We start from the raw sequence: 20,920 nt of genomic DNA, 5'->3' as shown, positions 1-20,920 counted from the left end.
GAGCCTTAGGCCAGAGTGTCCTATTTATAGTGAAGGATTTTGGGTGATGGGAAAAGTCACCAATGAGGTTTTTTACTTTCATTTTTTTATTATTTCTTATCCCCACAAAAAATCAGGAAAAAAAGTGTTTTTGGATAGGAGAAGTGCCATAGAAAATTAGAGAGGTTCTGCATCAATGGAAGTCAATATATGGGGATGGTTGAATATTTAGAAAAGACAAAGAAAAAGGCGGGGGAAGTGTGTAGGCAATTTCCCTTGGGCCACCCCAAAGGCCATGTGGTTCCTTTTCTTTAGCTAAATTTTATTTTAATAATAATAATAAAATAAAAAAAAGTTGATTTTGGGATTGGCCAAAAAGCTCCTTTTCCATATCATATGGAAAGAAAAATCCACTCAGATATAGATAAGGTACTGTTACTTTGCATTGATGTCTTATGATCTTATATTTCTTATCTCTTTTATTAGTGTCATAATTTCATTTTTGAATGGTTTAAATGAGTCAAACAAAAATTTTGATATGATAGCAAATTAAATATCTATAATAATTACTTATTAGAAATAAAGACTGCAAGTGTATCACATGTGGCCAATTTATAATTAATATTTAATTTGCAATGGGATTTTAAATAAATCTACTTATAGAAATTAATATGTAGATTATAATTTTTTCAATTTTTTTATATTTTATTATGTTTTGTCGATATTAAATTTCAAAATCCAAGTGGGTTATTTCTATTCATGGATAAGGAATCTTAATACTGTGTTATATGATTTTTATCTCTAATTCATTAGAGACCCGAAGAAATAAAAGTAGAAGGAAATAATTTATTAATAAAATCCGAATCTTAAAATTTTAAATTTAGACTCGTTGACTTTGAAAAATCATTATCTTCAACATCTAATACTACAATTAGTCAAGAAATGCTTTTGATGCAAACATTAATTGTATTGGACAAATAAGATAGATACAATTTCGATTGTATGAAAAGTTATATGCCCACTACCATTTATATGGAAAATTGAAACCCCTAATGAGGATATAATAATTAACTTGTGGAATCAATTAATCGTCAAAAATGAACACATTAATGAGCCTAACTATGGACACTCAAAGATTGGCTGGACACCTTTGACCTAATACATTATTTGTCCTGTTTAAAACCATTACAAATTTGAATTCTAAATTTGACTAAAGTCTCTGTGAGATTTCTCCCCCAAAGAGATGAGAGAGAGAGACAGAGAGACAAATGGGAAGGGGGGGGGCGGCGGAGCAGAGAACTAAAAGGAAAAGAAGGGTACCCATTTTTTGGGGCAATTTTCAATGGACCACCCAACCCAATGGGCATATGTCACTATCTCCACAGCAGATTGTGACCTTTCACATTTGGGTGTGTTGTAATGCTTACTGTATGTATCAGCTTTGAAGACTTATCTGAGTTTGAATTTCTGGGTAAAAGCCTGAAAAACAGGGGGTTTGATCATCTGTTAGATTTTGACTTGAAGTTCTTGGTCTCACATGGTAATTGTTTTTGCATTTGCTTACTGAAAATTCAACTCTCAAAACACAAATTTTGAGACTAAATACAGTTTTCAGTCTGCAGAATGGTCTTAGGCTCTTCACATTTCTTCTATCCATACATCACCTCCTGGAAAATTCACTTGGACTCTCTCTCTTCCTGCCACTTCCCCTTTGTTTTTTTCTTCAACTTCTCAGTTCTTTCAAAGCCATCTAAGCTAATATCATGGCCCTAAGGTTCTTGATTACCACCCTGATTAATATAATAATCCATAGTGCTTTGAAAAAAGGGCCTAAGGAAGGAAAAGAGAACCACAATCCTTGTATTAAACTCTTCTTCTTCTTGTAAGTGTCAAGATTGAGTTTCTTAAAGCTTAAAGATAAAGCACAGTGGCCTTAAACCATAGAAAAACAGCTTTACTTTGTCTCTTGTGTTGTCGTCCTTAATATTAAAACCATGGTTGGTTTCTTTGAAGAGTTATGGCATTGAATCATCCTCATCTTATCTCGTCTTTTTGCTGTTATGATTGATTATTCGTTAAGGTAGGTAAGCGCCAGCCCCCAGTCGTCCACGTGCAGAGCATATTGTGCCACCAGGTCTGCACAAACCATGTTCTGCATATCATATTCTTGTGGATTAATGCAACTTGGATAAACGTCCCCTGTAGTTTGGTCAACAATTTTTATAGTTGTGATGGGAGATTCTTGGATCCCAAAGAATTTGACTAGGACAGTAAGCTTTAAAGTATAGAGAAAATGGTGATAACCCACCTAATTTTTCCTCAAATCATCGGTTTCTAACACTCAAAATCAATGCACATCTGTCAGCTTCTTCTTCATCTTAGGCCTATTCATGGAGCACTAGCTACATGGGATGCAACTTTTTGATATTTTTATTTGTTCTCATGTTGATTCAGGAGCTAAAAAGAATTGGAATGCCCCATTTTACAACTGATAAATCTATGAAAACAAGTAGGTCAATCCCCAAAAAGTTCTCAAATGGGTAGATATATATCTATACTTCCAAAAGGACTCATTTCTTTGAATGGTTTTGAGCTTTGAAAATGGGCAAAAGTCCATTCTGGTGGCCATGAAATTATGCAGAAAGTATGAACTATCGAAAGTAGAGAGAGTTGGGGAATTTTTGATGCAGTAATCTAAAAGTTCTTTATCAAAAAGTAGTCTATGTGCTAGTGCCTAGTGAAAGTTGTGTTCTCTTATTGGATTTCTCCTTTTCATATGGAGGACAAAGGAGAGGAGCTTCTGCACTATCTGAGAATGGAAGAAATCTGATTAATCTCCTGGATCATTCTGCTGGGATGTGGCTTAATCTTTGAGTGCTTTCGCCACTAGTAAAAGGCGGCCTGTCAAGTGGGCTCACACAGCACTGTTTGTATGGTATTGCATTCAAAGAATGAATAATTGAATTAAGAACTGATGAAGAAGGGAAATATCAGCAAGCAAGAAGGGCCTGCATATATTGTTGGTAAGTGCCTCAAATTCCTGATTAGGGAAAAAGTCATGCGATGGAGATGAGTTTGTAGAGACTATACGGGGTGAATAGAGATAGATATCTGGTGGAGTGAGAAGGCTCGTGGTAGGGAAACATGGGATATCTCGAAAACCCAATTGTTGTATCTGATTCTCTTTTCTGAAATATTATCTACTGTATAGTGGAATAATTCTCTTTCATTTCCTTCCAAAAACATTTTTTTTTCTCTTATTTCTTTTTATCCACTTCAATTTGTTTTTGTATCTCTAAATCTCTTGATAGACATAAGATAACTTCATGTTTAACTTAGTCTCTCAACACCATTCTTTTTTTCTTATTGTGAAATAATTAAAAAAAAATGTTGAAAGAAACATATGACAAATCACTCTTCTTTTTTTTCTCATTCAAGATATTGTCGGTTTATAAACTTAATATAAATTAAGAAAATGTTTTCAAAATATACAATGATTAAATTCATTTATAAAAACTTAATTGAAGTTAAGAAAATGTTTTCAAAATATACAATGATTAAATTCATTTATAAAAACTTAATTGAAGTTAAGTTTTGTTTCATCCACAAAAAACTATATCGCAGTTATGTTTTTAGTAGGAATGTTCATTTTAATGTAAATATAGTTAAATATCATTTATGAAATTGTAAAATATTAAGGTTAAAGTCTCGATTATTCAGTTAATTGAGTGTGATTCAAGGTTTTTGTTAAAGAACCTACTAAAATCAACATATTTCAAAAAAATCTAACTACACTAACTAAAATCTAGAGATTTAATATGTGAGAGCTTTTCATTCTTTGAATCTTTCTTGGATTTCAACAATTGTGACAAACCCTAACGCAGAAAACACAGGGTGTTTTAGAAAACATTTTTAAATTATTTTTTTGTTCTTTTCACTTATTTTCTTAAGGTTGTTTTAAAAGATAATTATACAAACACATAAAATGATTAAAAATAAAACATTAGATATAAAAATTAATTTAAAAACATACTTAAAAATATTAAAAACATGATTTTAGGTTTCTAAACAAAATTTGTTCTACAAAAATCAAAAAATAGTTTTCAGAAATTATTTTTCAGAATTATTTTCGAAAACCATTTCCAAACCAAGCTTAAAAACCTATTTTCAAAAACATTTATCAAATTTGGCCTTGATTTCTTGATTTTATGGCTTCAAGTGTTGGTTCAAAGTGTGACGTTACCGGCCTGAAAGAATTAAACGTGGATAACATGATAATGATCTCACTAAATCATTGAAACATCCAAAGGTGCTGTCATTCAAACTTGACTTTGTGCATTTGCCATGGTGAGATTTGTTGAAAATGCGGTGAGGAATATTCAGAGCTTTCTTTAGGGTCATGAAAGGTGCCAAGAAAATGAGAGAAAATGGTGGAAAATGAACAAGAAAAAAATTACCTCTCGATGTGTTCCTGGATAGGCGACACTTTAAGGTGCATTTAGTAGCACCACAATTTCATAATTTTTGTTTTTAAAATAAAATTTTTGAGAAAATTTTAAAATTATGTTGGCCAACTGTCTTCACTTTCATCGTAGCAAAAGTTCTAGAAAATAAAAGCATGAAAAACAAATAATTAGTGATATGACAAGGCCATTGAATGAATTTACTTTCATTTACATTTGTTTTCGTATTACGGTGCTATTTATCTTCTTTTTTTAACTTAATTTTAAACGATACTTAAAACTAAATAATGATTAATAGTATTAAATATTAAGTTATGTATTTTTTAATATTTTATTTCTATTAAGCATTAAGATGTAAAAAAAATCAATATGTTACTTTTATTAGATAACTAACGAAAACATACTCAACTAATCTCATAAGTAACAAGCTTGCTCGCATTGCATCACAACTCAACTACTAGAAGAAAAAAATTACTAGACTAGACTAATAATTGGGTGCTCTTTGTTGTTTGGATCTGAGCTTCCCAAGCTTTATGCTCGAGAGCGAGCTTTATTTAAGAGAAAATGGGGACTAAATCGAAAGGCTTTTGTTTCTGTTCTTGGTTTGGGGGCTTCCATCAATCTTATTTGTAGTTGGGAAAGAGAAAAAGTAAAATATTTTTATTTTTTCTATTCAATCAAAAAATTTAAAAAATAAGTAATAAATCAACAAAAAAAAAATTAAAAAACAAATTATGTGGAAGCTAAAAATGAATTGCTTTTAGTAAAAAATTTTAAAAACAAACGTCACCTATATTTTACATCATGTAATTGTATATTTGATTCTTTAAAAGTTTTTGACTTGATACGCGATAGACAGTTTTTAACTTGATACGTGATAAACAATTTTTGACTTGATACATTATGGACACATGTGTCCATTAAGTCTCAATGCACTCATTAAGTCCTAATGTGTCCATTCAAGAACTATTGCATCCATTAAGTCCTAATGCGCCCATTAAGTCCGAATGCGTCCATCAAGTCCTAATTTTGATGTAGAACTCATAGACATTCTTTTTATGATCAACACTATATTGTTAAATTTCTTCACCTATTGATATAATTGATTGTGGATCGACCTTTTTATTGTCTAATATCAATGAATTTAAACATGATGAACTGATAAACATTTTCTTTTTATGATCAATCCTTAAATTTCTTCACCTATTGATATAATTGATTTCGGATTGACCCTTTTGTTGTCTAATATCGATGAGTTTAAACATACTGATGTTACAAGTGATTAAAAAACCTTCTTTTTTCATTTGTTTTCAACTATTTATAAACTTGGTTTTAAGGTTAGAATGATAATGAAATGATCTCATTTTCATTGTGACATCATTGTTGAAATCACAACTTGGTGATCGAGGCATTGTTAGTGAGCGGGGATTGCATATATGCATGGATTTTATTTGAAAGTATTTTCGAAAACAGTTTTAAAATTTTTTCTTTCAAATGCATGTTTTATAAAACAAAAATTTATTTGAAAACCTAAATTGTATTTAACATGTTTTGTATTTTTAAATATATTTTAAAAATAACTTTTATATATTTTAAACCGAACATAAGAAAATAAGTTTAAAAAATTGAAAATAATTAAAAGAGTTTTTTGAAAACATTATGATTTTGTTTGGAAAGTTTTTTTAAAAACAATTCTGAAAAACAAATTCTGAGAATAGTTTTTGAAAATTGTTCTTTAATGTTTTATAAAACAAAAGTTTGTTTCACCCTAAAATGTTTTTAACATATTTTCTATGTTTTAAAAATAATAACTTTTGTATGTAGTTTTTTTTTACTTTTAATCATTCTTTGTATTTGTATAATTAAAAAAAACAATTGTAAAAAAAAGTGAAAACAAATAAAGAAATACCTAATTTTTTATTTTTAATAATAGTTTTTTGTTCTTCAGAATAAAAAACACAGAAAACATATTTAATAACCAAAAATTATTTTTTATTTTATGTTCTAAAGAACAAAAAACGGAGTGTTTTTAGATAATATCTTTTAGTTATTTTATGTTATTTTCACTTATTTTTTTTATAAGAAATAATTATTCAAACATGTAGAATGATTAAAAATAAAACACTAAATATAAAAAAAAAATTAAAACATATTTAAAAATATTAAAAAAAATGTTAAAAACATTTTAGGTTTTGAAACAAACTTTGGTTTTATAAGAATTTGATAACAACTTTAAAAAATGGTTCTCAAAAATTATGTTTCATAATTATTTTCGAAAACAATTACCACATATGTCTATTTTCTATTTTCTGATTGTTAAAGTGTTTTCCTAATTTTTAGTCTCGGATAATATGAAACTCTTGAAAATTATTTTTTATTTATTAAAAAGTTTTCCAATGTTTTAGTTTTGGATAATGGAAAACTATTTTCCTATTTGTTTTGAAAAACGTTACCAAATGGGTATCATGCTTTATGATTTTAAAAGAATAATATTTTTTTTTTTTTATTTTGAATAACAAAATAATGTTTGTCAAAACCAGTTATCAAAGTGGGGCCCTGATATCTTGATTTTATGGCTTAAGCGTCAAAGTTTGAGCTTCATGGCTTCAAAGAATTAAACGTGGGTCAAATGATTTTGATGCAAAGATGAGAAAGACAAGCTCACTCAACCGTTGAATCATTCAAAGGTGCTGTCATTTTTGTTGTAATTTCACGTGTTTCCAACTTGACTTTGTGCATTTGCCATGATAAGATTTGTTGAAAATGGGTGAGGAATTTTCAGTTTCTTTAGGACATAAAAAGGACTAAGAAAATGAGAGAACATAATAGAAAATGAATAAGAATTTTCTAGATGAGTACTCTCACCTTATTAAATTACTTGTTTGATTGAATGAGTATGGTGTATATCGGGATAGTAGATACTTAGATGTGTTTGATACATCGGAAATGAGGAATGGGAACGAAACATCTTATTTCTTTTCTCCTTTATTTTCATGTTTGGATAATTTAAACAATAATGGAATTGAAATCAAAAGTGATTTGATTCGTCTTAATTAAGAGTTATTTTGAATTCTAATGCAAGTTATTTTTAAAAATATTTTTCAAAAATTAAGAAACTAAAGATTTTTTTTTTAGATAAGTTGTTTTTAAAAATATTTATTTAGAATTTGTAAAAAAAAAACGTAAATTATAAATTCAACTTATATAATGTAAACTAAATTTAATTCACATCTTATTAAAAATAAAATCATTTTTTTAATTACAAATAAATTATAAATTATATAGTTTTAATAAAATATGAATATTAATAATATAATAAAATCGTAAATTATATTCTTTATAAATGTTATAAAAACATAGATATTATCATTAATTGATTTATTTTTTTAAAAATAAAGAATAATTATTCAAAATTAATAATTGTTAATAGTATTCTATTTTAGATGAATAGAAAAAAAAATTTTATTAAGGTATAAATAAGTCAAAATTTTCATTATATGCATAACTCAATTCATTGTGCATGTGGTTTTGCGTATATAAGAGTAGCATGCAATCTATTATTCAATCTTTTATTTATTGTCTCGGTATTTTTTCTTTTAAAGCAAATTTTAAGGTTGTCTTGAATTGTATCTTAACATGAATGTAGGATATTAAGCCAGTGGAAAAGTAAATTGATCGTAACATCCTCCTCTTGATTGTATTTTGCAAGTTGTTCAATAGTCCTAATCAATCCCATAACTTGCTCTTCAATGAAATACGCTTCAACCACCATGATTAATTTGGCTATTATTCGATATTGCAAAAATCCCTTGTAGATATTTACGTGAAGATATAGACATATATCTAATGTCATACCTAGCTACTTGCTCAATTGTTTTCTTCTGTCTTTCTTTTTAGACTCTCCAACAAAGTTAATGAGATGAATGGTTCATGTTGGAAAGCTCTGTTTGCTTTGCTTAGAGCCATGAGCCAAAACTTTTCTTTGATTCCATGTAGAGATCTTGACTTTTAAAGAAGAGAAGATAGGTTGATAGTTTCCTTCTACATATAAATTTATCTCTTAAGAAAAGTTATGCATGGTAAAATTGGATTTTTATGGATTTCAAGAAAGATGCGGTTACGATATCTATTTTGCCTTCTAATTCTTCTTTTTCTAGTTGTTGATAGAGGACTTAAGAAAGTTTGAGTCTTGACTTGTTTAAGGGTTTGTGTTGATTTGGGTTTTAACGTGATTTGAATTTTGGTACCAATTGAGCTTTGATGTGACTTGGATCTTGACATGACTTAAATCTTAGTGTAACCTAATCTTTGACTCGACTTTAGTGGGGTTGAAGCTGCTTGATCTAGAATTTTTTTTTTTTGTATGTTTTGATCTTAAAATTTGATACTGGAGGCTTTGAAGATTTTGATAATTTGAAGAATTGAAGACACTTCGAAAATTTGAAAAGGTTTTGAATCTCTTAAATAACTTTCTTTTACCCTAAGCTTTTGAATTGTCTTGGACCTTTTTCTAGCTTGTGTCTTTAAAACATTGGAATTAACTTTATTTATAGAAATTGAAAACATGATATTCAAACAGTTTTTTTTATTTTTTAATTAAAATTAATGTTTTCAACCCTTTAAAATATTTTTTAAAATTTAAAAATATTTTACAAACTATATTTAATTGTCTTTAATTCCTTCTTTTAAGATTTATGATTGATATCAATGAAAATGTGCATAAAATCATGAATTTAGACTGTTTCTTTTACAGCTCTTGTGTCAATTTCATGAGCTTTGTCGTTGAAAGGGCAGCCAGGAATTTTCAGTTTCTTTGTGTCATGAAAGGGAACCGAGAAAATGATGGAAAATGAGCGAGAAAAAACCAGTGAAGACAAGGATATGTCACCTTAACAAGTTACCTGTTTTCTTCAATATCTATATATTATGTAACCAACTTGAATTTAACTTTAATTCTCTAATCAAGTTGATGAACTTGAGTTTAGAAAAATGATATCAATTTAGCTCGGGTTAAGCACCTTAGGTTAGAGGTCAAGTTTGGATTCAAGTCGACTGTTTCTTGATTCGGGTTGAAATGTAACATGAATTATTTGATTGGGTTGAGGAACTTGAGTTTAGAAAAATGCGATCAATTTGAGCTCAAGTTAAGTATCCTAGATTAGAGGTTGAGTTTGGATTGAAGTTGAATGTTTATTAATTCGTGTTGAAATGTAAGCTTAGAATTATTTGATTGAGTTGAGGAACTCAAGCTTCGGGAAATGATATCGAATTGAGGTTAGGTAAAACACTTTAAGTTAGAGGTCGAGTTTGGATTCAAGTTGAATGTTTCTTAATTTGGGTTGGTCTTGATTCGACCGCAAACCTGACCCAACTTTCCGGGTTTTTCAACCCTATCGACCAACATGTTAGTCCTAGGTGAACCTAAACCTGAACCCCAACCCAACAAAAAAAAGGAATGTATGTCTAAGCCTTGGCACCCAATAGAAGCCCAATCCAAAAGATTCTCCCGGGTACAAGCCCAAGGGTTACGGGCCGAAGCCCAAACAAATCAAAGCAGACCCAGCCCAAACACTTGACCTATCAAAACGACACCGTTCATACCTTCCTTGTTCTGTGGTCTTTCGTCTCTGGTAAAGCTCCATTTCTTGAACCAACCCAAAGCACTTCATCATTATTTTATTCTATTTTGATTGCTTTTCCAATAAAATTGAAGCTTTCAATGGTTTCCTTTCTGGGTTCAATCCGCGCAAACCCTTCTTCTATCACCTGTTTTTCCCCTTACAAGCGCCGAATTTTCTTCGACAAGCCTGCAATCTCTTTTTCCAGATATGGGTCTTCTCCATTTCAGCGCCTTTTTCGAGCTTGCCTTGAGTCTGGTAAGTTCCATATTACCCTTTTCTTAGCTCTCTTTGTATGTATGTGGGTGTTTGGGTGTGTGTTTTTTCAATTCGGTATTGCCTTAAATCTGATTGAATGGCCATTATCTATCTTGGGCATGAATGCTTTTTTGCATAAGTTTTGATGTTTCTTTGTTTCTTCTGGCTGTGAAAGGAAGAGAACTGAAGGTATTTGGAAGATCTCTAGTTTGCAGTGTGAGTGTGTGCATTTTTTCGTATTCAATGTTGCCTCAAATTTCATTACATGGATTGTTGGGCATTGAATTTTCTGGGTATAAGTTAACAGAAATTTTGTGGTGTCCCGAGGAATCATGCATTGCAGGTTGTGTTCCATGATGCTCTCTGTACTTCTTTCTATCATGGGCTATGTTTTGTAGTTCTTTCACAGTTGGGTTTGCCTTAAATTCAACTGAGTGGGTATTCTTTTTTGTGGGTATTAATGGCTGATAAAATTCAGTATGATTCGTGTATTAAGGCTAAAAAGAGGTTCAAAGTATTCTGGATATTTGCTAAAATTGTTATGTGGATTTCCGAATCCTATAACGAGTCCTGTGCATTTGATGATACTCGATTTAGAATGCAAATTTTTTATGTGCTTTGGTCACAAGTTTTATTAGCCTCGCAATTATTATAATTTTTTTTTTTTGCACATGGAGGTAATTTTGTAATGTGTCACAGATTCTGCAAGGGGAAATACCAGAGTACAATTACCCGTGGAGCAATCTGAAATTATATTTTTGGGGACAGGAACTAGTGAAGGAATTCCACGTGTGAGCTGCCTAACAAATCCTCTGAAGACATGTCTGGTGTGACTACAGAATCTTTGTTCTTAGTGAAATTTGTTCTCTCAGATTCTAATTTAGTTCCTGCATTGAGAGCTTCAAGAACTGGAATGCTTCTTAACTTTTATAGGTATGCTCGAAAGCTGCACATCCCGGTAGTAAGAATAAGAGGCTCAACACAAGCATCCTTATCCGTTATCCTAGTCCCTCCGGAGGACGTACCATTCTTATAGATGTTGGCAAGTATGTAAAAGATACTTCTATGAATTGCTTTGCTTATGTTTTGAAACTGTCTTTCTTATATCAAGTCTGTTTTCTTGATTAAGGATGTATGCTCCACACTCCATTTGCAGTTCTATTTTTGTATCTTTCTCTAGTTCCCCTTCCCTAGGATCTTTTCATCTTCTTTTTCCATTAGGATTTACTTTTTTCAATATTATTTTTCTGCTTCAGCTAAAATCCATCAGTGATAAGGAGGATAAAGTCATTCCATCATGCCTTCATACAATTCAGTTATCTTTAACATGTGTCATGGTTTCTATTCTTTTACTTCTGTACTTATAATTTTTTCTTGCCTCGTGAATTGACCTGCCAAAAGAAAAAAAAAAAAAAAAAAAGAGAATTCCTTTTGAGTTAATATTTTCCAGCTATTATTTGGAGGTCCTTTTATTAATTTAGTATTTCTTTTCAATTTCTATGGTGCAGGTTTTTCTACCATAGTGCTCTCCGTTGGTTTCCTACATATGGGTAAGAGGCATCTTTTTCTCTTACTTCAAGCTATTATATCCTGTCGATCGAGATGTCAAACGTTACAGTGTTGCTTAATAGCTGAATCATATAGTATGACCATAGCTAGGACAAGGTTGAAATATGGTGTTCATTTTAGGTAGGGAAAAGTGATTGGTTGTACATATTGTTCTTCCACAACTCCTAAGCGAGATGAAACCTCTCTAAGACCACGACTTATGCAGCAGAAAAATGCATCCCTGTAACTTAAGGCTCATTCAATCATCAGTAATTTGGACATCCCAAGGGAATTAGAGTGATTTGTGTTTTGCATAGAATCTTAAATGATTTCTTTGTGTTTCTAATAGCATTTAAATGATTCTATTTGTGTTTTTTTTTCTAACAATAGTTTATTTTAGGGTACCTTAGGCTTTTGGTAGATTATCTTAATTTTGATGACAATACTGATGTCTTCATTGCATTCCTTACTGTGGTTATTACTCTGTGCCCTTTCATCATGATTTTCTAATCTGGTGTTCCTTTTTAACTGCATGAAGCCAAAATGATGCCAAAAATTGAATTAAAATCTTTGTTTTAGAGGCATATTCTGTTAGATGGGTTTCGTATGTTTAGTCAGTCTCATGTTTTGATGTACTAAAAGTTCCTGTTTTTATCATCTATATATGGTACTAATTATTATCACCTAATGCAGAATCTGCAATTCACATATGAGAGATACTATCAAACTGGGATGTGGAAACTCATAATATAAATGTCAGCACTGAAACATGGAACTGAACTTCTGATTCTCTCTCTCTTTCAAATTTATCTCTATTGTAGTTTTCCATGCTAACAATTGCTTTTGTTCTTAATTTTTTGAGATCCCTAGTACCATCCTCGTTTGAGGATGGCTTATAAATTTTACCTTAGATCTTTTTATGCCACAGGACTGTTGTATTTTCTGTCAGTGAAGCAATTTTCAATCGCATTTGTTCAAATACTAGGGTGTTCATATATTCTAAGACTGTTGAAATGTTAAAATTGGTGGTGTTCTGCAGATTCTGTTCTATTGTTTTGTCTTCCATCATATGTATTTGCCTTTTGTAACTAGTTGCATTTCTGTCAGGATAAGAACAATTGATGCGGTTATTATTACTCATTCTCATGCTGATGCAATTGGAGGTCTCTGGTGTTAACACTTTCTAATGTTATTATATGAATTATTAGCATCATAGTGCATTAATATTTCTTTTCCAACTAAGAAATTTTTATGGGATCCAGCAGTGAAGTTTCTTTGTTTTTTGTCCAGGTCTTGATGATCTTCGTGACTGGACAAACAATGTCCAACCCAACATTCCAATTTATGTGCCAACACGTGATTTTGAGGTCTAAATTCAACTTTTGAATTAATTTTACTTTCCAGAAATTCATGAAAACTGATACCTTTCTGAAATTCATGGATAATCTATTAACTTATATTCACTGAAGATGAATCAGATAATTTAACATAGACAAGGAATGGCTTTTTAATTATAATTTGAAAGGTATCATAAATGGAGCTTGATTCCAGTATGATTAGGAATGGCCGACATGAAAAAGATGGTAGACTTGAGGATTGAAGGAATCCACCTTTCTCCTACAACTTTACATCAATTTCCACATTGACTAGGAATGGCTTTTTAATTATAACTTCATCACCCAATCATCATCAGAGTACTTCACTACACTGCAAAAATAAGATGTTGTGAACTAGTAGATATCCTATCTAATAATTATTTTAAGGCATGTTGACATCCTGCAGGTTCTAGTAGGCTGTATATGTTGTATAATTGTTTTCAAAATAATTTCAGGTGATGAAGAAGACTCATTATTATTTAGTGGACACTAGCGTGATCATCCCTGGTGCTGCTGTCTCGGAGTTGCAATTTAATATCATTCATGAGAAGCCATTCATTGTACATGATCTGAAGGTCAGTCATTTGCTTGACATTGAAGTGGATTTTCTTTTCATACCCAAACTATGGAATGCCAAAATGTTATAGGTTATTATATGCTAGCTAATGGGTTTGAGTAATTTTATCTCCTGACCTAGTAAAATGTGAATGAGGTAGTTTGTTGACTACATTGTCAAAATGCCCCTCAAGAAACTCCAGAAGTAAGAAAACTATCAAGTTTATATCCCATATAATTATCTCCTTCAATGTTATATCTACAAGAATCAGGGAGGGATAAGCTGGAAAAGGAAGCACAGGATGATGTAGGGCAATTTGATCCGGCTGACCCGGAAATATGCCAGTTTGAATTGGTGAATCATGAACTTTCTAATGCATGATATATTTTGAAAAATGGATCATTGGTTAAGCTATCTCTAGTCAAGCCCAACCCAAGGTACTGACAATGCATTGGCTGAGGATTCCATTAAGCTTTCTGCCTGGGTTTATGCTACTCAAAAGGCTAAAATAATTTTGGTCTGTTTGGTAAATTAGAAAAATTGGCTTGTTGATAGTGACTAAGGTTCCAACCATGTATTATGTTTTGTTTTGTTCTTTTTTTTTTTTTTTTGATCTACACACACACTCATATATACAAGTCCCTGCCTTCGTTCCTGCTGCAAGCTGGACTGGTCTCATGTAGTAGTTCCCAAAACAAGCCAAAATTTTGGGTAGGCCACCTCAGTTAAACTTTTGCTGAATTTAGGCTCTACAGGACTGGTCCGTTTGTAACTTTTCAGAAGTTAGTCCCATTCAAAATCCACCCGAATGTAAAGTCTCATCAATTACTTTTAGAGGGAACTTAGCTGATTTCTTGTTTCAAATCTACTCTGCCAAATTGTCATGTGACCTTTTCATCTATTTACTGTCTGTTACATTTATGTTTTTTGTGCTTCAGGTTATCCCTTTACCAGTGTGGCATGGCCCTGGTTACCGTTCCCTTGGTTTTCGTTTTGGTAATATTTGCTACATTAGGTAATGCTTTTAAAAATCACAAGTTTCTGGCAAATGTGATGGTATACATTATGGTTATAATAGCTCAATTCTCATCAGGATTTCAGTGCTAAACTTTTTGCTTATATGTTCATGATTTCAGTGACGTTAGTGAAATACCCAAAGAAACTTATCCGCTTCTGAAGAACTGCGAAATCCTTGTTCTGGTGCTTCTTTCTCCCTCCCTCTCTCTCTGCTTCTCTAATGGCTTGGCCACTTATTTTTGAGATATACATGATCATGATTTGATATTATTTCTTCAGGATGCTCTAAGGCCAGATCGTTCTTCAGCAACACATTTTGGACTTCCTAGAGTGAACCCTTTTCATCTAATTACATATTATTTTTCTTTTTTATGAATTTTTTACGAATCATCATAATCAGGTTTCAAATTTGTGATTATTTTCTAGGCTTTAGATGAAGTTCGAAAGATCCAACCAAAGAGAACATTATTCACTGGTACATTTTCTCACATTTTCTCGAGAAAACTTTATTCTTCTTTAGTTCCCATACCTGTTCTTCCAATCTTATCATGTCTGTTGATCACTTGACATCCCAGATGCTTCAATCTTGATGCTTCTATATCATCATATCAAAAAAGCTGAATACCAAAAGTTGAAATTTTATCTTGTTTTTTCAATTTTGTTAAGGTATGATGCACCTGATGGATCATGAGAAAGTGAGTGAAGATCTTGAGAAACTGATGAAGACAGAGGGTCTGGATGTGCAACTGAGCTATGACGGGCTTCGTGTGCCAGTAACGTTCTAGCCCTTTCAAGTTCTATTTTCTTTCATCAAGCCATTATTTTCTAAATAAACCTAATCCAATGTCTGTATTTCAAAATGATTATTGTTGAGTTTTCGCTCTGTGTGAGAAATCTCCTCCTGGGTTGAGCTCTGCCCTGTAAACATTTTCTGCATTGCTGCATACATGAAATGATGAGATGATTTATCTCTCAGATTAAATCATCCATTTTGTTCTCTTCTTGATCCTAGTCTGAATCTGTCTATCAGCTAACTTGAAAATGGATCAAACAATGATCCGGATGAACAAAGCTTGAAGACACATACTTCTTAGCCTTCCCTTCTCCCTTCTCCTTCCACCTCTGGTTCAATCAGTCCTGCCATTTTCCTTCCATGCTAGCTCCCTTCTGCATAAACCCAAAACCGATCGATAAAATGGTAGATATCTGAACAATCAATGGGATTTCTTGTTAGGAATAGAGAGGAAGAGGAACTTTCACAGTGAACCTTTGGATAATTCCATTCAACTTCTGAAATCATCATATGGAACATTGGCATGGTTACTGAAAAAGAAGAAAGATGTACTTTTTTGTTATTTTTGTGATACATTTAGAAATCTAGAGAAGTCCATATTATTATGGAACTTCGGTTTAATTTTATTTTTTTAAAAAATTACAGGATATGTCATTATAAATTCTCGTAAAATTATGTTTTGAGGTGGGTTTGGTTCGGTTTTGATCCAACTTAATAGCTTTTTTTAATCCTCAATCTAATTGTATATTTGTATTTGTTTTGAGCTCAAAGTCCATTAATTTGAGTTTATATTATGTGCTTAAAAACCCGTTTGGAAGTGATATTAATATTTGAAATGTTAAAAACGCTTTCTAGAATCACTCTCAAACACATTTTTAAGTCTAATTTGTTTTTAAAATTAATTGAAATCAACTTGAATTTAATGTTAAAATTATATTAAATGCATTTAGAATTAATTCGACTATAATATAAAAACAATTAATTTCTTCATAAAACCTAATATAAAAACAAAACTTATTAAATATTAAACAATTATATATAAGTTTAAAAATATCGATCGAAAAGTATCAAATCAACCAAATCGATTTTCAAATCAAACAAATCTTTTTTTATTATTGAAAATCAAACTTATATAATCGATTTTGATTGATTTGAATCAATTTATCTATTTTTTGGATTTTACTTTTATATATATAGGACAATTTATCATGCTAAAAGTAGTGGAGATGTTTTTCATCCTTTATAACCATGTTCGTCTTATCCACTTCAAAGGTCATGCAAATTTGCTGATATTAAGGTTTTTTTTTTTTTTTCTTCTTAACTTTTTAAAAAAGACAAGATAGGTAGATGCCAATTCCAACCACAAATATCTTTCAATTAAAAAAAAAAAAATTGGTGATAAAATTCTTCTCTTAGTCCTAAATATTCTTTATTTTATAGGGTTGGGGTAGAATAAATTTTTATTTTTTATTTGCATTAAATCCCACATGGGCTGCTACAAAAAATCAATATTTTTTCTACCTTTCATGCCACAAGGCTTTTTTTTTTTTTTTTTTCCTTTTTTAAAAATAAAATTATTTAAATATTTACAAAATTTGCCACGGAACTTAATAAAGAATCTCTAATTTTACCAAAATTTTCTACTTGAATTTAGAATATTATTTCTTAGTCAAGTTATCTTAGAACCTTGTAACGATATTTAGGATTTCGATTGAATAAATTATTTTTATTAATAATATTACGCTAAATTCCAAAATTATTCCAGCCGCCTACTACTGAAATAAACTTCCATGGTTGACCCACGTGGAGTCATGGGTCTTCGGCTCGTAGCCACTCCCACTTGGGTTAGCGTCTATCACGTCCCTGTCACGTGGCCCCCACGTGCACTCCAAAATCAATTTATTTGTAATAAAAAACTATAATTAAATAAAAAATAATAAGAAAAATGGATGACAGGTGTCAAAAGGAATTTCGCCTCCTTCTCTTTCAGCTGTCAGAGGGAGGTTCTGGTACAATCACGCACTCAGCCTTTGACAGTTCCACTCTCGTCCAATCGTCTCTCGCCACATGTGATTGTCGCTTCAGGTACGGCTCCTAGTCACGGGCGGAGCAGACCGTGGGTGGCGGGAAACACGGGACCACTACGGTGCTCTTCACCCGCACTGCTCTCCATGGATGCCCTTATCCTCCACGTACACGTGGAGACGTTGACCCTTTTCGATAACGTGTCAAATGGTTACCGTGGATACATTGAGAACGATGGGAGTGAGGCGCAGGGGAGTAAGATCAGTGGGGGCCACTGACTCAATCAATCATTTAGAGTGGGACCCACGTTCTGTTCATGTGCCTTCTCGTGAAGGCTTGGTGCATGGACGGGTTGAGAGGCGGTGATATAATCACCAACAGCTTACAGAGTTATGTCACAGACCAATCAGATACGTGAAATGGAATTTCCCTTTTGGGCTCATTCGCCCTTCATGCCACTGATTTTGACCGGAATCAGAAGTTTTTTTTTTTTCATTTTTTTCTAATTAAATAATTTTGAGTGAAAGTGAAAGAGCCAAATAATAATAATTTTTATTATATAATGATTTTGGTTTTATTTCATTCTGGAAAATGACAAAATAAATAAAATACTTTTTCGATCATGATAAAGTGTCTTTTACTCCATTAGTAATTTTTTTTTTTTTAAAAAAAATATTATTCTATTTGCTTGACATTTGAAAATTAGTCATTTTCATCATCACTTTCATCAATACATAAAATATTAAAATGCATGTCGGAAGCTACGATTAGTCAATGTAACACGATGAAAAGATTTTTTATTTTATTTTATTTTTAAATTTTTATCATTTGCTAATATGATAAACTCATTGATCAACTTGACATCTCCTTATTGTATTAATAGATTATAACTTTCTTGACAAAAACTTAATTTTGATTAAGATATAAAATTAGCTTATCTATATTTAATAAGTGATGTCCACTTCTTGTTGCATTTTTGCTTCAAGCTTTTACGCGAGAATGGAATATTGACACCTTAGATTTTTGAAGCGAGCTATTGCCACTTTATCCTCCTTAAAATATGATGGTTGTATCTCATTTCTCAATTTTTTTTAGTCATGCCCAATCATAGAATGTGACATATTGTACTATTAGTGTTGCTAAGTGTAATTAATCTTATGTTTAATTAATTAATAAATTATATTTTGGTCTATTTCAGTTGGCCCATCCCCACCAAAAAATATACCATGGATGTCTAAGCACACTATCAATGAACCCCATTTCACACCTTCCCTTTTAGCTCTAAAGTCTCATTCATGGAAGAGGAATATATCACATGAGATGCCTTTATATGTACCGAAAAACCAAAATGTTTTTCACATAGGTGAATATATGTTTGTCTATCGATGATGACCCTCCATTGAGTTATTAGCCATTGGATTTTGAGATTTTGATGGCAACGATGATGACACCCTAGAAAACGTTGTCCATGATCCATCGATCATGCGACTAAAACCCCGTCGCGTGTAGTGTATTGCATGCATGACACACATGGGAGCATTGCCCTAATACTTTTGTTTTGTTTTGTTTTGTTTTGTTTTTTTTTAATTTTTTTATTAGCTTTTTAAAAACATTTTTGCTATATTATAAAGATGGTGATGAGCTGGGAGAGCATATTGAGACTTGGGGTTGAGCAAGATCCCATATCAAAAACTAAATCATTGAAGAATAAAACAAGTAAATGACAAAACAGAAACAATAATGTATTGTTACCTCTTTTTTTTTTTTATAAAAAATAAAAATAAAAATCCCATAGTGTGAGAGGCAACACAAACCGATAGAAAACAGGAACAAACACAAAGACAATGTACCTCCATTCGTTCTCTTATTGTTAATATAAAAATAACACTGACATTACCATTTTTGTAACAAAATTGCCAATAATTCAGATTCCTTTATTTTTATGATTTGTTTTATCTCCAAAAGTAATATGTATTTATGTGTATTTTTCTTAAACATGTAGACACGTTTTAAAATTGCAATGATTACTTTGGTCCAAAATACATAATTCTACATGACTTAGAATAGATCATAACAGATGATATCAAACCCGATCTTTAATCCCGATGTTAGAGTTTGTTTAGTTCCATATGGGTTGTCCTATGTATAGCATGGGGTGATTGTGATATCTTATATTAGAGTGGAAAAAAAAATTCATCAAGATATATGACTATGTGATCCTCTTAACCATGTAAACCCATTTTAAATCGACTCATTATAATGCATGTGGGAAAAGGTAATCCAAGTGAGAAAATAAGAAGGAATATATGAGTTCCTCTTAACATATTTTAAGCACAAAACGGAGAATATATGTACAATTGAGACGGAAAATATCCGTCCACTTGAAAAAATGAGAAGGAATGAGCCCCACCAATGCTGTGAGTCAATGAATAATATACATTTATGCGATCAAATTCTAGTCTGCTACTTTGAATAGTTGCATGGCTCATATTGCTTTCACAAGAGACCACATTTTCTCAAACTTCATGATGATTACCAGCTGCAAACAATGACATTCACGATGATTTTGAATGATGATGAGGGACCAAGAGATTGGGATAGCTTGGGGCTCATGGCCAGATGGGTATGATCTTGAAATTGAACTGTAATCTGAGAAGCCATGCAAAAGGGGTTTGAAGCTAGGGTAGTCCTTTTGGTAATAATGGCGTTTGGTTAGTGAGAAATAATGAGAGAATGGAAAGTAAAGGGGGGCTGGAATTTAAGAGCAAAAAGAATAAACCAACTTTTAGGAGGAGCATAGGACTCATGGCTGTTAGAATTTTAATCAATGATTCAATCATGTCGACACTGTAAATGTAGAAAGCTGAGAAGGGGTCTACTACCCATGATGTAAAATATATATACAAATCAGCCATAGCATCTTGACATCTTGAGATCTCTTCCCCTTCCCCTATAAAAACACAAATCATTGTGGCTTTTTTACATGGTTGCTTTTATATATTTGTTTTTTCAATTTTCTTTGGGGGGTTCTTACTTTTGAAAGAGAGAAGGGAAAGGTGGGGGATTAAACAAAAGTTGTTAGCAGAAGATTATACTTTGTTAAAAGGAAAATGCAATAAAGAAAAAGTTGAGATTTTTTGTGGGTGTATGTGAGAAGAGACCAAAGGAAAAGACAGAAAGTGCAACGTCAGAGTTAGCCGTAGGGTTCCTCTCTTGGGTTGTGGTTTTGGACTGGTGGAGGATTTCAGAGGTATCCCCTTTCTCATCCACATCTCTCTCTCTCTCTC

General features: G+C 31.7%; 1 protein-coding gene across 1 annotated transcript; it reads left to right on the top strand.

The window, feature by feature from the left end:
- Positions 1-10,060: 10,060 nt before the first annotated feature.
- On the top strand, positions 10,061-15,819 carry LOC117922761 (putative hydrolase C777.06c). Its single transcript, XM_034840970.1, has 12 exons — positions 10,061-10,318; positions 11,018-11,145; positions 11,252-11,364; positions 11,827-11,868; positions 12,974-13,029; positions 13,157-13,233; positions 13,698-13,817; positions 14,737-14,813; positions 14,935-14,998; positions 15,095-15,145; positions 15,242-15,290; positions 15,482-15,819. The coding sequence occupies exons 1-12, from the start codon at positions 10,162-10,164 to the stop codon at positions 15,598-15,600; spliced, it is 1,053 nt and encodes a 350-aa protein (XP_034696861.1). The 5' UTR covers positions 10,061-10,161; the 3' UTR covers positions 15,601-15,819.
- Positions 15,820-20,920: the final 5,101 nt, after the last annotated feature.

This window comes from Vitis riparia, chromosome 9 (assembly GCF_004353265.1).
Source record: "Vitis riparia cultivar Riparia Gloire de Montpellier isolate 1030 chromosome 9, EGFV_Vit.rip_1.0, whole genome shotgun sequence".
NCBI lineage: Eukaryota > Viridiplantae > Streptophyta > Magnoliopsida > Vitales > Vitaceae > Vitis > Vitis riparia.
The sequence above is the reverse complement of the archived record's forward strand: the minus strand, read 5'-3'. Positions and strand labels throughout refer to the sequence as shown.

What these genes read in the sequence shown, in the direction of transcription:
- LOC117922761 (XM_034840970.1), top strand. Translation starts at nt 10,162, where the DNA reads ATGGTTTCCTTTCTGGGTTCAATCCGCGCAAACCCTTCTTCTATCACC. An exon ending in TCGAGCTTGCCTTGAGTCTG is followed by an intron (nt 10,319 to 11,017) that starts GTAAGTTCCATA and finishes AATGTGTCACAG; the next exon opens with ATTCTGCAAGGGGAAATACC. An exon ending in CGTTGGTTTCCTACATATGG is followed by an intron (nt 11,869 to 12,973) that starts GTAAGAGGCATC and finishes CATTTCTGTCAG; the next exon opens with GATAAGAACAATTGATGCGG.